Genomic DNA, 17,666 nt, shown 5'->3' on the forward strand with positions numbered 1-17,666 from the left:
GGTTGAGGCAATCAATTGGAAATCGACCAAAATGACTCATAATAACTTATTAGAAGTGATTTAATAAAATTACTATAAAAAATAGTTGTGAAAAATAATTAAGTGGGCCTCATATAAGATTCAAGTTAATTTAAAACATCAATAATTAATTTATTATTTTTATTTATTTTTTAATTAAATATTATTTTTTTAATATTTAGATGACTCATAATAATTAATTACGGATGAAATAGTAAAATTATGGTTGAAATAGCTGAAGCAGACATGTCATAAATGTCTATTTTACTTTTTTTATTAAATATTATTAATTTTTTAATACTTAAATGACATATAATAATCAATTAGAAAATAACTTATTAGAAGTGATATAACAAAATTAATACAAAAAATAGTTGTGAAAAAAATTTAAACGGGTCTTATATAAGATGACAAGTTAATTTAAAACATCAATAGTTTGTTTATCATTTTTTTGTTTATTTTATATTTTTTATTAAATATTATTAATTTTTTTAATATTTAAATGACCTGTAGTAATTAATTCGGAATGAAATAATAGAATTACGGTTGAAACAACTGAAGCAGGCATGTTATAAATGTCTATTTTTTATTTTTTATTAAATATTATTAATTTTTTAATACTTAAATGACATATAATAATTAATTAGGGGTGATATAGTAAAATCACAAAGAAAGCAGGCATGACGACACCACTTGCTTCCCTTCACGCTTCTATATATTAGAAAAATATTATTAATTTTTTAATACTTAAATGACATATAATAATTAATTAGGAGTGATATAGTAAAATTACGGAGGAAGCAGGCATGGCAACCGTCACTTGCTTCCCTTCACGCTTCTATATATTAGAATACACATACATGTGTGTGTGCAAGTCATTTTCACCCTCCTATTTTTATTTAAAAATCAAACTCCACCCTTAACTTTGAACAATGATCAAACTCCTCAATTTATTCTATTTAATGTATATTTTACCCTTGTTATATTCAAATATATTGATGTAATACATCTTTATATTATACAGAATTTATTTTTTTAATCTAAGTATTTATAATTTTTTTTATTTCGGTTCATTAATATTATAAGTAACACAATACTTTTCTGAATTTGTCACGAAATTTAATGTTAATTTATGACTGTTATTTCAATATTATACATTTATATGCATCAAGCATGTGTATATGTATGTACAATGTGTGTATATTTTCATCTTTTTTCACTCTCTTACTCCATGTATTTCATATTAATTGGCCCTTCTTGATATGAAACACCCCTTAAGAAAATTTTAGTTGAAAGTGTATTTTACTAAACTAATCTTATGAATTTTAATTAGAAGGGTAGAAAAAATATTTAAAAATTCTTTTGATTTCATAAATTGGATAATTAAATTAAAACTACTATTTTTAGTTTGAGGATTAAGTAATATGAAACAACGAATATTATATATATATATATATATATATATATATATATATGTCTACACATATATATAAGTACATATATATATAGATATGTACATATATATATATCTATATATATGTATATATGTATGTATATATATATGTATGTATATATGTATATATATATATATATATATATATGTATGTATATATGTATATATGTATATATGTATATGTATAAAATTTAATTAGGCTAATCGTGAATACTAAGCTTCATTTTGGTCATAGATTTTAAAGTTGAAACTTAAAAAAATTAAATTTTTGAAGTCTGTGTTTAGTTATGCATTTTAATTGGAAAAAAAAATTGTGTGTGAAAATCCCTAAAGTTGATTTTGACTATTTTTTTAAACTTAAAAAATTAAAAATCTGATTAAATTTCATGGACGAACAAATATTTGAAGATATATTTTCAAAATTTACTGCAAAAATCTATGATCAAATGTTAGCTAAGTCAGCACACCAGATGCATTAAAACTAAATAACTTGAAAACGAATTCGATTCAATTTGGAAAGTATATATATTTCAATGATTATTTTTAAATTGAGAGTGATATTAACGTATTCTTAAATGTGCTTCTAGTCTCAACTGGGCTTCTTTTAAAATGATATGCTAGAACTTGCACTTGAATTTCTGAAAAGAACCAAAAAAAAAAAGGGCTAGAACTTGAACTTGAACTTCTAAAAGAGCAACAAAAGGAGGTCATATTTGGAGCATAATATGTGATGGACATTCTTGGGGGGGGGGGGGGGTATTTTAAGCAAAAAAATAAAAAATTAATACTGATTGGCAACATGAAGGAAAAAAAGCCACCAAGGAAAATAACAAGAGAGTATAGAAAGAAGTTAGTAAAAATCGTAATACATATTTGGGTGTGTTAAAAACTACAGAGATAATGGAAGAGAATGAACTGAAGGAAGAGAAAATTTTATTCTCATTACTGAAAGAAATTGTCTGCACAATGCTAAGAGCTAAGATATATACACATGTGGAAAATGTGTAACTAACTACCCTATTGTACCAACTACACTATCATTACTTTAAGTTAGTTACAACTAACTATTAGTTAGCTGACAGCTGGCAGCTCACCTGGCTAATTCCTTTCTCTCAACACTCCCCCTCAAGTTGAAGTTTGAAAAACATCTAACAACCTTAACTTGCTCATCAGATAACTGTGTTGTTGTCCTCCCAATGCCTTGGTCAATATATCAGCTTCTTGTTCAGTTCTTGCAACATGCACTGCATTGATTAATCCCTTTTGTATTTTCTCCCTCACAAAGTGGCAATCTATTACTATGTGTTTTATTCTCTCATAAAATATGGGATTCTCAGCTATTTGTATAGCTGCTTTATTGTCACAAAATAAGTTCACTGGCATATTCACTTTTACATTCATTTCTTCCAAAAGTCCTACCAACCATACAATCTCTGTCGCAGCAGAATCCATACTCCTGTATTCAGCTTCTGCTGTGCTTCTGGAGATGGTTTCTTGTTTTTTCGATTTTCATGAAATCAAGGATTATCCCAGCTTTATGAAGTATCCTGTTACTGACTTCCTTGTAACTTCACAAGATGCCCAATCAGAGTCACAAAATGCCTTCAATGTGTCATATATATTGCTGCTTAAGAGAATACCCAAACCAGGACTTCCTTTGAGATATCTTACTATATGAAGTGCAGCATCCAAGTAAGACTGTTTAGGATCGTGCATGAACTGGCTTAAAGTTTGCACAGCATAAGAAATGTCTGGCATGGTCATTGCTAAGTAAACTTCCCTACCAACTTTTGATAAACACCTTTGTCCACCAGTTGAGGGTTCTTACTCTCTTCTTTCCTTAAATGTTTGTCAAACTCCACAGCTGTGAATTTCATATGTTGTTCTAGAGGTGTTATTGCAGGTTTAGCGCCTGCTAACCCCCATTCTGAGATCAGTTCCAGAGTATATTTCCTCTGTGTCATAAGAATGCCTTTATCAGATCTTAGAAATTCTATTCTAAGAAAATATCCTAACTCTCCCAGCTCCTTGATCTTAAAGTTTTGTTGTAAATGAAGTTATGATTCCTTGATAAGCATCAAATCATTCCCAGTGATCAATAAATCATCCACATAAATGAGTATCATAATTATTTTCTTGCCATCCTTCTTTGTAAAGAGGGGATAGTCATGTTTACTTTGTTGGAAACCATATGTAAGTAAAGCATTTATAAGCTTTATGCTCCACTGCCTAGAGGCTTGTTTGAGACCATATAGGGATTTCATCAACTTACACACTTTGGTAGTATTCTGTAATGACTCCCCTTGCTGCAAAAACTAGGAGGCAGCACCATGTACACTTCCTCATGCAAATCACCTTGAAGAAAGGCATTAAAAACATCCATTTGAAACACAAATCAAGAGTGCATAGCAACAATAGCAAGAGTACACCTAATAGTGACCATCTTTGCAACCGGAGAAAAGGTGTCATGGAAATCCACACCTTCCTGTTGTGTGTAACCCTTAGCCACAAGCCGAGCTTTTTATCTTTCAATAGTACCATCAGCATTATAGTTAATTTTGTATACCCATTTTCAGCCTATAGGTACTTTTCCAACTGGTAGATCAACTATCTCCCAGGTTTTGTTGTCTACAAGAGCAAAAATCTCTTGGTTTATCACATGTATCCACTTGTCATCTTGAATGGCTTCATTGTAAGTTTAAGGTTCAGTGGTAGAAGAAAAATTAGATAGGAAAGCTTGATAACTCGAGCTAAGATGAGAGTATTGGATAACATTTGCAAGGAAATGGGAGGAAGCCCGAGAGAGGCTTGGAATATACATAGTCAGTCAACCAGATAGGTGGTTTGGTAGCCCTGGTAAGTCTTCTAGGGGGTGAATAATAATGAGAAGGAGTGGGTTCCAGAGATGGAGAAGATGAAGAAGGAGAAACTTAAGAAGGAAAGGAACTTGCAGGTTCATGAGAAGGAAAAGAACTTGCAGGTTCTGATGGTATAGTATTATACAATTGTTGATCATGGGATCGATTTATATCATCAGAGGTTGTAGGAGTATGATGAATTAGAATAGAATAGATTACATCATCTGTCTCTGTAAAATAACTAGAAGGAAAGAAAGTGGAAGTAGAATGACTAGGATGATGTTTAAAGGGAAAAATATGTTCTCTGAAGTGAACATCTCTACTAATGAAGAAAGTGTGAGATTGCAGATTGTACAGTCCGTAACCTTTCTGGGTTAGAGAGTATCCCATGAAAACTACAGAAATAGCTCTAGGAGAGAACTTGTCATATGGTATAAGAGCAGTAGCATAACATAAGCATCCTAAGGTTCTTATGTGACTTAAAGGAAGGGGTGCATTATAAAGCTTCTCATAAGGAGAAAACCTATTTAGGACTGCAGTGGGGAGCCTATTGATGATGTATGTGGCTGCAAGTATGCACTATGTGGCTGCAAGTATGCACTCCCCCCAAAATTTGATAGGGATGTAACCTTGCAATCTCAATGCTCTAGCTATATCTAGAAGAAGTCTGTGTTTTCTCTCAGCCACCTCATTTTATTGTGGGGTGTAGACTCAAGTTCTCTGATGTATGATGCCAAGGGATTGAAACAAAGATGTACACTGTGAATTGAGAAATTCAAGCCCATTGTCTGATCTAACAGTTTTGATAGTAGTATTGAATTGATTATGAATAAGTTGAATAAAGGTTCTTAAATACAACAAATAATCATTTTTGAATTTGAGAAGAAAAATCCATGTCATTCTACTAAAATCATCCACAAGAGTAAGAAAGTATCTATTTCCATTATAAGTGTTGTACTTATAGGGGCCCCATACATCCATGTGCACCAATTGAAAAGCATGAGTAGACATAGTCTTATGAATAAGAAATGGTACTCTGGTTTGTTTAGCAACAGGGCAAATAGGACAATTACAAATCAAAAAACTATCTAGAGTATGCTTGATGGAAGGAATCTGATTGAGAACATGAACTGGTGTATGTCCCAGTCTTTGATGCCACACAGAACTCTTGGAGTTGAGTTGGGAAGATAAGAAAATAGTTGACGATTGTAATCCAGCAGGTGATAGTGATTTGGTATAGAGAAGATAGAGGCTATCCTTTTCCTTACCAATCCTCTTCACCTTGCGAGTGTAGAGGTCCTGAAGAAGAAAAAAATCAGGATAAAATGAGACAAAACAATGCAAGTCTTTTGTGAGTTTGGAGACAGATAGTAAATTGAATTTGAAGAATGGGATGTAGAGGACATCCTGAAAGAGTTGATCTTTGCCAAGAAGGCAGGTTCCTTTGTAAGTGATTCTAGTTGAATCACCAATAGGTAAATGAACTTGATGTTTATCAGAAGGTGAGAGTGGAAACTTAGATGACAACAGATCCATGGATAAAACCATATGATTTGATGCTCCTGTATCAACAACCCAGAGATTAGTCTTAAAACCAGCTAAGAAACAGTTGATTGTACCTGCCATATTAGCAACATTCTCAGGAGATTTCTCTTTATCAATCAGATTAAGAAGCTTCTGAAATTAGTCTGCTGTGAACGACGGATGCCTAGACTGATTTGCAGGAGCTTGGTACCCATATTCATCATTATAATTTGCATTAGCACTAAGAGCACTATAGCCACCATTTCTTTGATTTGGTGCACTTCTAAAACCTGAACTGTTATAGTTACTTCCCCTGATGAATCCATGTTGTTCTCTCTCCCTATTCCTGGTGAATTTGAAGTCAGATGGATATCCAATGAGCTTGTAACACTGATCCTTAGTGTGTCCTCTGAGATGACAAAAATCACATTGAACACTGGAATTTCTCTTCATTCGCAAGTTGTGAGTAATGTTGCCTTTTATAAAGTTTGCTACAACAACTGGTATGCCTAATGAGTCCCCCTCCTCAAGGTAAGAGGGTAGTGTGTGTTTCTGTTTCAAGCTAGCCATGCCTTGTGAACTGGTGGACACATTCAAGGCTGAGGATTCACCCTCTTCATAGTGGGAAACTGATGAGTTTGTGTTTAAGTGTGCACGTTGACCTTCTTTATGAATAATCAGAGAATAAGCTTTATTTACAAAAGGAGTGGGTGTCATCATTAAGATTTGGCTTCTAGACTGATTATAATGTTCATTCAACCCTCCTAAAAATTGCATAAGTTTCTACTGCTCTAAATTACTAATGAATTCACAAGATGTATCACATGTACACGTGGGGGGTACCAGGGATTCATATTCTTCCCAAAGCTCACTCAATTTTGAGAAATAGGCAGAAACAGTAGATGTACCTTGAACAAATGTAGCAATTCCTCTGTGCACATAATAGATTTTGGTTGCATTCACCTTTTCAAAACACTCTTTTAGGTCCATCCACACTTTGTGAGCATTGGAAGAATACACAATTCCATTCACTAAATCCTTCGTAACAGAGCTCATAATCCAGGAAAGCACAATTGTATTCACACGCTCCCACTGGTATGCCATTTGACCTTCATACATCTCCTTTTTGCATATACCATCCTCAAAACCAATTTTGTTCTTTCCAAGCAAAGCAATACGCTTCAATTTGCTCCAGAGGATATAGTTCTCCATACCAGTGAGAATACAGTGAGCTAGATTAACATCAGGAACATCGGATAATTGTAAAAACAGAGGATCAAACGAATCAAAAACTGCAGGTGATCGAGAATTTGATGCTTGCCATGATCCACTAGCATTATCACCATCAACAGAAGAGGAATTTTCGTTAATCTCCATGAATGAAAATCAATTAGATCGAGAAAAATGAATCAACACCAAATAGATCGAGAAAAAACTGGAGAAACAGCGAATATAACCAAAAAATGGAGAACTTGAGAACAGCTTGGGCAAGCAGAGAAACAGAGACGTGAGAAAGAGGAATTTAATCGAAAGAGATGAAATCAACTTGAATCGCCATTGTTAGCTCTAATACCATGTTAAAAACTACAGAGATAATGGAAGAGAATGAACTGAAGGAAGAGAAAATTTTATTCTCATTACTGAAAAAAACTGTCTACACAATGCTAAGAGCTAAAATATATACACATGTAGAAAATGTGTAACTAACTACCCTATTGTGCCAACTACACTACATTACTTTAAGTTAGTTACAACTAACTATTAGTTAGCTGCCAGCTCACCTAGCTAATTCCTTTCTCTGAACAGGGTGAAATATCCTCTAGTGTTGGGATAAAAACCCGCTTGTTACACAATTCAGCATCAACGCATCCGTCTGAATGGCTGGCCTTTTAACAGTGAGGATGAAGACGAAGATACAACTGTTCATTGTGATGTAAAAATTGCTTATATCAGCACTTTTTTGCCCAAGTTTGTGATGTATTAGCTATGATTATTTATAAATCAGGTAACTTATTTCTTCACCTTTTCCTTGTTTTCGACTCTGTAATGTTTTAACTCTAAAATTTTATCCAAAAATTATTTGCAAGGCTTAAACTTTGTGCGTCTATTACTTTAGAGTAAAGTTTCAACATGAGCTTATTTTTTTGGCTGATAAGCCAAAAGCTAGAAATTCTAGCTCTCAGCTTTTGGCAAAAATTTACCCAAACACTATTTTTGACTTACAAGTTATTTTTGGCTTAAAAGCACTTGAAGCCCATCCAAATGGGCACTGTGTTAAAACTTCTTGAAAAGGAAAAAAGTATCTTCTCACAGTAACTAAATTCGCCAAGACCGATCAACTCCAATCGAGTTGAATTCCAATTGTAGAAATGAAATAAACCCATCACTTTAGGAGACAAAACTTCCAATTCGCCTCAACTATCAATAACGAAATCTACTGAATTCAACTTTCTACATCTATATAAATGTTTTCTGGAAATACAATAACAATATTATTTTGATATGAACTTGTAAGTACTCTTTTATGAAGTAACTTCAAGTAGTATGCTCTTTAGATCCTCCACATAAACAGATATACTATCCCATTAGTATTACCTGTCTTTAGCATCTGAACTTTTTTTCAGACAAAACTCATTTGGTATTTGACAAAAACCATGCATGCTTCAAAACAAAAAAACACCTACATGAAAGTTAGATACAGCAATCCAGTGATTCCACTTCAGTGCGGTATTCTTTCTTCTTTTCTTCCTACTGATTTACCTCATAAAAGCAAAGCTTGGACCACAACTATAATTCTATCATCCTAAGACAGAAAATATTCAACCAATATACTTAGAATTACCGAGCAATTCAGATTCAAAAAAATGTACAGAAATTCTACTAGAAAGTCTTCAAATCACTCCTCACACCTGCCCACAGCAACCAGAAAGAGAGAGTATATTCGCAGAGCTGTGAAGTCATCAAACATTTCTGACAATGTACCCCAAAAGAATACCAAGCAATCCAACCAGCAAGATGTACAAAAGTGGAACTCCGGTACGATGCTCTTGACGTCCATGCCTAAGATGTTCCTGGACAATGGTTCCAAATAGCACCAAATAGCCAAAATATCAACACAGCAGATGGAAAATTTCTTTGTCCACATTTAACAAATTCAAACAGTTGTAATTAGCAAATCCAGATAAAGACCCAAGTTTGCTATGAAGTTCCCAGCTTAGGTCAAATCACCAGCCTATGGTTATAGCGCTATAGGACTAAGTAGTCTACGAACTATTTGCCACTCATTGCACAATAAAGTTCCTTAAAACCATTTTGTTCCACATTCTGAAAATAAAATTTCTGGTCTCTAACAATTACCACCTTCTCTCTAAAACTCACCCTTTAAGATTGACTTAGACCATTTGACCAATGCTAGTGAGCTGAAGGACATGTTTACTCCTATAACTGGGGAATAATGACCTTCGAACTACCATGCGCATAAATTATCTGAAGCTTGTAAATTAGTAGACAGAAAAAGGAACATCAATTTACTTAAAAACCATTGACCAAGCAATGCAGAAACACAGCAAGATGCATTTTCTTCGACTGCTGAACTAATAGTCTGTGAGATAATATGAGTGCTAGTAGCATTAACATAGACTCCTCCCATGATCTTAGCTTCAAAGACCAGACCTCTTGGGTTCACTTGGAATATATCATTAAGAGCAGGAATTCTAAGGGGTTCATAACCTGGAAAGACCTGTTACCTTATTGCCTTTGGAACATTTGGCTCATTGGAAATGACAATACTTCTCAGAAATAATAAAAATTATTTTCCCTTATAAAAGTGTCACTACAAGGGCTTTGGAATTCCATTTGTTAACAAAGAGCCAGACTAGTGATATAACTAGGGAAACCATTGTGGTTAGTTGGGGAAAACCTAGAAGGAGCCATTATAAGCTTAACATGAACAGTATGTCATTAGGCAACCCGGAAGCTGGAGGTATAGGAGGGGCTTTTAGGGATAGCAGCGGAAATTGGTTTCTTGGATTCATGAAAGGTGTTCGAAAAGCTACTAATAACAGGACTGAACTTTGGGACTTGCTCTACGGATTGAGGATCGCATGGAAAATAACTACATGCCTCGACAGATTAACATTGACCTCATAGAGGTAATTAATCTACTACTTGAAAATAATGATGCTTACTCTACTAATATGGATGAATGCAGGTTATTGATGGTGATGCTAGGAGCACCTAAGCTGACTCACTGCTACAGGGAACAGAAAAGGGTCGTAGACTTACTATCAAAGAAAGGAGAAAAGAAAAGAAACTTTTTGGTAACATTTTTGTTGGCAGTTCCTCCTATGTTTACCTACAATGCTTTTTGGTTAGACATATCAAGAACTCTCTTTTAAAAGATCCAGCCCAGTTATCTTTACCAATCCGGCTTTCATATACACACACACATGGTAGAAAACTCCATAGTCCGTCTGAACCCTGTATTGTGTAATGATGCCTAACTATGTTTAACATATATAAAAATCGTCTGTTAATCCAAAGAAAAAGGAAGAAACATCAAATACCAGGTCTCGGTTGAGCTTGGCATTTTGTTGAATAATGAAATCCCTCTCTTCCATCAACTTCAAAATTAGATCTCTGGCCTGTAGTACAACCAAGAAATGAATTATGTATCAGAAAAGAGAATATCACACATCTATCTGGTGTTTCAAGGTCGGAAATGTCAAGAGGACATTATAGCATGCTGAAAGAACAAAATCCATTGACTATCACTTCCCAAATCCAAAGATAGATGTTGCAACATTATTTGTTTCTGGTAGAACAAACAAGCATATAAAATTCCTTATTCAACAATTCTTCTATTTATGTTCTTTCCTTTTTTTTTTCCTCTTGTTTTTTGTGTTTGCAAATGTAATACTTATCAAATCATCTCCTTCTCAGGAGAGATAATCCTAAAATACAACAACATACCCGGGGTAAAGTGTATGCAGTCCATACCACTACCTCACTACTCATTGTTTCCGATAGACCCCCGGCTCGGACATATAACAGTATAACAAACAAAAACATAAAAGCGAACCACAAAAAGGGATATCACACCGCCAGATAATAAAGAAAACAAGACCCACAAGGTAATACTATAGACTAGAATTCGAAACCATAGACATCACAAAAACACATCGAACAAGAAACCAAATGAAACTATAGGCATAGATACAAATAAAGCTCTATTCCCTATTATCATGGACGTCCCTCTACCCTAATCCGCATTCTCCACACATTCCTATCAAGGGTCATGTCCTCCGTAAATTGTAACAGCTCCACGTCATGCCTAATCACCTCCCTCCAATATTTCTTCAGCCTACCTCTACCCCACCTAAAACCATCCATAGCCAGCCTCTTGCACCTCCTTATTGGAGCATCTGTGCCTCTCCTCATCACATGCCCGAATTATGGCAACCTCACTTCCTCATCTTGTCCTCCACCGAAGCCACTCTCACTTTCTCCTGAATAATCTCATTTCTAATCCTATCCCTCTTGGTAAGTCCACACATCTATCACATCATCCTAATTTCCGCCACCTTCAACTTTTGGATGTGGGCGTTCTTAACTGGTCAATACTCCGCTCCATACAACATAGCTGGTTGGACGGTCACTCTATAGAACTTACCTTTAAGCTTATGAGACACCATTTTATCACACAAGACTCCCGAAACGAGCCTCCATTTCAACCACTCTGCACCAATACGGTGTGTGACATCCTTGTCGATCTCACCATACTCTTGAATCATAGACCCAAGATACTTGAAACTCTCACTCTTCTGAATGGCCTGAGAATCCAACTTCACTACCACATTGGCCTCATGCGACAAATTACTAAACTTACATTCCAAGTACTCCGTCTTGGTGCTACTCAACCTAAATCCTTTAGACTCAAGGGTTTGTCTCCAAACCTCCTACTTATCATTAACTACTCCCAGAGTCTCATCAATCAGTATAACATCATCAACAAATAACATACACCAAGGCACCTTCCCTTGAATACATCGCGTCAAAACATCCATCACCAAGGCAAACAAAAAGAAGTCGAATCCTGTGTAACCCTGTCAGAACAAGTGCTCTGAATCTCCTCCTACCGTTCTCACACGAGTCTTTGCACCATCGTGCATTTCCTGAATCGACCTAATGTATGCCACAAGCACCCCTCTAGCCTCCAAGCACCTCCACAGAATCTCCCTTGGAATACACCTTCTCAAGATCAATGAACACCATGTGCAAATCCTTCCTATCCCTAAACTGCTCCACTAATCTCTTCATGAGGTGAATGGCCACAGTAGTCGAGCGATCTGGCATGAAACCAAACTGATTCTTGAAACTAGTCACGATCCTCCTCAGCCTCAATTCTACCACCCTTTCCTAAGCCTTCATAGTATGACTCAACAACTTGATACCCCTACAGTTGTTGCAGCTCTAAATGTCCCTCTTGTTCTTATATAACGAAATCACCATACTCCATCTCTAAGATTCAGGAATCCTTGTCGCCCTGAAAATGATGTTACACAACCTTATCAGCCACTCAACCCTACCCCGCCAGTGCTCTTCCAAAATTCCACCGAAATCTCGTCTGGCCCAGTCGCCCGACCCCTCCACATCCTACGAATAGCACCCTTGATCTCCCTAACTGTGATACGCCTACAATAACCATAATCGAGACACCTCTCTGAGTGCTCCAGTTTCCCCAACATGGAACCATTGTCCCCTCATCGTTCAAAAATCTATGAAATAGGACTGTCAATGCCTCCTAATGTGGACATCCTCCACCAACACTTTTCTATCCTCTCCCTTGATGCACTTTACTTGGTCAAGGTCACGGGGCCCGCCGCTCCCTAGCCTTGGTCAGCCTATACAACTTTTTATCTTCACCCTTCTCCTCTAAAGCCGCGGACAAGCTCTCGAAAGTTGTCATCTTAGCCATTGAAACCACTAACTTAGCCTCTCTCCTAGCTAACTTATACTCCCAATTGTTCATGTCTCCTCGTCATCCATGCTCTCCACCAACTTTGCATAGGCCACCTTCTTAATCTCTACCTTCCTTTAAACTTCTTCATTCCACAACCAGTCCTCGAGACTCTGTGCTTGCCAGATCAGCCTCTCGAGACACACAACACCTCTCTAGGGCGACCGGCAGTGGTCTCCCACATACTATCCACATCCCCTCTACTCCCCCAAGCCCCCATTGTCGTCAACTTCTCCCCAATCTCCAAAGCACTAGCCAAATTCAAGCTACCCTACATAATCTTAGGGCGATCCTCCACACCCCTCCTCTTCTTTCTTTCTACCATTTTTGACTATGAAGTGCATCACCAAGAGTCTATGTTGGATCGAAAGATTCTCGTATGTTGGGTCCATCACAATTACAAGCTAATGTTGGTTTCTTCAGCTTGTTTTTTCACCTCTACCTGTGTATGCAAACTTGAGCTAATTCCTCTGATGACTAAACAATTTTTGAGTTACAAAATAAGTTGGTGAAAAGAATGACACAACAATAATACACCTCAACCCAAGCAAATTGGGGAAGCTGGTGAAAAGAAACAAACATAAATTTATTTTCTCTTCAGGTTCTGGTGTCATCTTTATACAATGAAAAAGAGACTTTGAACAAGTAGGTTTTGCCATTTGTTGAAACTCGAAAGAGTGTGCTGAATACCAACAGAAGCAGCAGACCCATTGATTTCAAAAGTAATGCGGTTAGCATTAATGGTAGGAAAAAGAATGTTGGGTTAATATTCTGACTTGTCACATTTTGTAGGTGAACTACGAGGTAATGATAGAGGGCAAACAGTTATTTTTTTCCTTTTGATGTATATTAACGGTTTCAGATCATTCTCGCTAAATCTTCTGAAATTTCTATTTGTTTTCCAAACTGTGTTGAATTACATGTTTAATATAATGACCTCCATTTTTTCCTTTCTGGAAAAATCCCAGAGGGCCAGTGGGCCACAATTGGAACTCGGTGGATAATGAACCTGCCCTTCCACCTTTCTCCACTTAACAAGGCTTTTGTTAGCGGCATTGTAAGAACCTATCATTGTGCCTAACTTAATTATCACGCATTTGTACTCTTTACTTTTAGAACAAAGCCCTGCTGCCTAATGACCTCCATCTATTAAACAGATTAACTGCACAAGAAGGAAAATGACAGTTGAGAATCCAAATCAACTTCCTAAAAGGGTAGGCTTTTAAGTACCAACACATATGAGCCTCTTAAAGGTGAAGAACCAGTTGATAAGATGCCGAAAATAGTGAAACCAAATATTGAATAAATCTAAAAGAAGCTGACCAAACTTCTCGAGTAGAAAAAGTAAAATCTGATACCAAATTTATAGGTTAGTGAGATTCATAACCTTTCTAATGAATTTACTTAGAGCCTGTGACAGCCGATAGACACTCAAAAGATTCAAAGAGTTCACTTAAGGTGTACCCAATCTTCTTCAGTGGTTGAGACCATCAAGTAACTCCAATGAGTCCAGAAGGTACACAAAGTTTACAGGTCAGATGATAAACATTTCTCAGACTTATTTGTCCAATGAATTAAAAATATTCAGACGTCAACGATTTAGATTACCACCGTAACATACCTTAATGGAGTTGTCCTGAGGCTCACTGTGTTCTTGTAAATCCTGTATAAGTAACAAATAATTCATTTACAACTAATGTATGTCCCTACCATGATGAACAGATAAATTAGAACAAATGTGTTATTCTGTTGACTAAATAAGATGCAGAAATAGATAGCAGAAAAATTAATATAGATTGTCATTTTACCGTTTCAGAAGCTGTTGGTGAAGTTCCTTCCTCAGAATCTTCAGGAACTGGTGATGGTTTTCTTGGTGGGAAGACATAAATAACTTTTAGTTTGCATTCCTCAACATGATTTCCCCCCGATTTGTTGAACTTCAGAAAAGGAAAAGAATAAGACAAGTTGACCACAAAACATAAAACTTTACGAAAGGCTAAAACAAAAAGAATCCATAATCCAAAATACCATGTCTGGGTTGATATCTTTTGGTGTAGACCCCGGGTTCGTAATCACACTCTGTACAAGAAACTTGTCTTTGCATTCCATATCTGGCGGCAACTCCAGTTGAGGTTGCATCGTAACTAAATCCAATTATCCAAAAAAGTAAAAGAAAAATTAACATCAAACAACGTCCATCAAATCTAAAAAATAGCCATCACAGAGAACTAGAAAAGAACCTGTAATATTGGACCTTGATTGTGGGAGAACAATTCCACAGTTCGGTCTGACAGTATACTTCCTGGGATTGGTTGTCTTAACCTAATAAAAGTTAACAATAGTATATAATATAATTTAACCATGTCAATACAGTAGTAAATCCTGCTCAGCCATAATTACACAACTAACTTACTTCTAAATGGCCATTTCCTTTGTTAAGGAAAATCTTCCTCATAAACCACATTTCAGTGATTTTCTTTTATTTTCACTCAGTCATGATTCGTTCTACTGAAAAAAATCAATAGTTGAGCGAAGATCAGGATTTCAGCCTTTTCTACTAATCTACAGCAATCAGGTTTGAGGCAAACCAAGTAATTTTACTTTATGAATTACAAATTAAAGTGCTTCTTCATCTCTGGCATTTCCTTTTTCATCTGCCTTCTACTGTTTTCCCTCAAGCCGAGGGTCTGTAGGGGGGTTAAGGTTGCATACACCCTGCCCTCCACAAACCCCACTTTGTGAGATTACACGGGGTATTTTGTTGTTGTTGTTGAATCACGAATTAAAGTGAACAGACACCTACGTATTTTCTGGTGTGGTGTAAGCTTTTTCCATATTAAACCTAAATTAGTGGGGATCGACTATAAAACTTGTCTGCTCCAGTCTGCTTTGCACAGAATTTCAGTAAGATTAAGGTTGTGTTTGGTATGGAGGAATACATTTTCCAGAAAATATTCTCTCATTTTCTTATGTTTGGTTGGACAAAATATTTGGAAAACATTTTCACTTGGAAGTAGGGAAAACAAGTTCTATAAAGTGACATTCTATGTAATTGTATCCTCCCACCCACCCAACGCTCCTGACACCTACCCCTTGACCGTACGACACCTCACCAACCCCGTAGCCCCACACTCCACCCCCGCTCACTTTTATAGTTTTTTTTTTTTTTGCTAGATTACATATAAATGATTTTCTTCTTTTTTTTCCTTACTTACCACATACTGGAAAATAAGTAAGTTCCCAAGGAAACGTTTTCCATGGAAATATTTTTCATACCAAACACACCCTAATTATGGTTAGTCAATATTTACTCCAACAATAATCCTACCACTATCTTTCCCTTCCAAAACCAAAACCCTAGAAGAAGAAAAAACATAAATAGAGGTTAAATAAATATATATACCTTGAAAGCAACATGATTATCAGTCTTGTTGATCACTTCAAAAGAGCTCAAAATTGACTTGTTTAGTTCCACTTCGAACATAACAAACAAGAAAAGAGAATAATCAATGAAGTTCAAAACCCTAGGAGGAGGAGAAGGAATTAGAAGTTAAAACTAATAAAATTGAATCAAATGAAAATTAGAATTAGAAGAAGAACAAAAAGAAACTTACGAGGAAATTTGAGGTCCAACGGATCGATACTAACAAGTTCTTCACTTGTCATTCTCAATACCAAAATGAAATATTTATTCCAATTTTTCAATTCTGAATATCCAAGAGAATAATTTGAATTTCATAAGTTTGTCTTGCCGAATGGGAAATAGGATACCACTGGAATCTCATTTCGACGGAATCACAATATATCCACACACTATGTATCGAGGGGTTCGAACGGTCAATATATATTATTTTTTATTTCAAATAATGTGAAACAAATAAAATTTAGAATAGCAATTATATTTTTAATATATTTTTAAATTTTTTAAATTGTTAGTTATTGTAATAATGATTTTTTGACACTATGTATCTTGTTTAGATTTTTATGGCAATGATAGTCAATTTATATTTTAAAAAATAATTTAAGCTTTTTAATTATTGTGATTTATAATATTTTTCTTCTATTTCAATTTAAGCGGCACTGATATAATTTTGAAAGTCAACTAAATATTATGATTGAAGTAGCGAAATAGACATGTCTTGAAAGACTCATTATAACTAATTAGAATTGATATAACAAAATTGCTATAAAAATACCTGTGAAAAAATTTAGGTGCGTCTTATCTAAAATGTTAAATTAATTTAAAAAATCAAAGTTAATTTATTATTTTATGTCTAATTTATTATTTTATGTCTATTTTACCTTTTTTATTAAATATTATTAATTTTTTAATACTTAGTTGACTTATAATAATTAATTAAAGGTGATATAATAAAATTACGGTCGAAACAGTTGGAGCAAACATGTCATAATGTCTATTTTATTTTAATTAAATATTATTAATTTTTTAATACATAAATGTCATATAATAATTAATTAGGGGTGATATACTAAAATTACAAAGCAAACAGACAGCTGAAAGCAGGCATGACAACTATTAGATAATTGCTTGAGCTTTCAGCTAATTGATGCTTATATATAGTGGTAATCTAATACATAAATGTCATATAATAATTATTTATGACTAATATAGTAAAATTATGAAGCAAGCAGATAGCTGAAAGCAGACACGACAACTGCTTTCAACTAACTAACATTTGTATATATTAGTAAAGTAATCTGTATACATGACTATTATACTAGATACTCATGTCCGTGCAAAGCACGAGCATTTTGACCACACTAGTGTATAAAA

At 35.1% G+C, this 17,666-nt stretch overlaps 1 protein-coding gene across 2 annotated transcripts; it reads right to left on the reverse strand.

Moving 5' to 3' along the window:
- Window positions 1–8,494: 8,494 nt before the first annotated feature.
- LOC107873372 (vesicle-associated protein 1-2) lies at window positions 8,495–16,691 on the reverse strand. Of its 2 annotated transcripts, none has more exons than XM_016720209.2 (8): window positions 16,486–16,691; window positions 16,275–16,345; window positions 15,112–15,193; window positions 14,900–15,015; window positions 14,680–14,808; window positions 14,493–14,534; window positions 10,419–10,496; window positions 8,495–8,924 (listed from the first exon to the last, which is right to left on the reverse strand). In XM_016720209.2, the coding sequence occupies exons 1-8, from the start codon at window positions 16,535–16,537 to the stop codon at window positions 8,814–8,816; spliced, it is 681 nt and encodes a 226-aa protein (XP_016575695.1). In that variant the 5' UTR covers window positions 16,538–16,691; the 3' UTR covers window positions 8,495–8,813. The 2 variants fall into 2 exon arrangements, with proteins under 2 accessions (XP_016575695.1, XP_016575697.1); XM_016720211.2 differs by lacking the exon at window positions 16,486–16,691 and adding an exon at window positions 15,285–15,379 and having other exon boundaries at window positions 16,275–16,304.
- Window positions 16,692–17,666: the final 975 nt, after the last annotated feature.

Source organism: Capsicum annuum, chromosome 6 (assembly GCF_002878395.1).
Source record: "Capsicum annuum cultivar UCD-10X-F1 chromosome 6, UCD10Xv1.1, whole genome shotgun sequence".
In the NCBI taxonomy this organism is placed as follows: domain Eukaryota; kingdom Viridiplantae; phylum Streptophyta; class Magnoliopsida; order Solanales; family Solanaceae; genus Capsicum; species Capsicum annuum.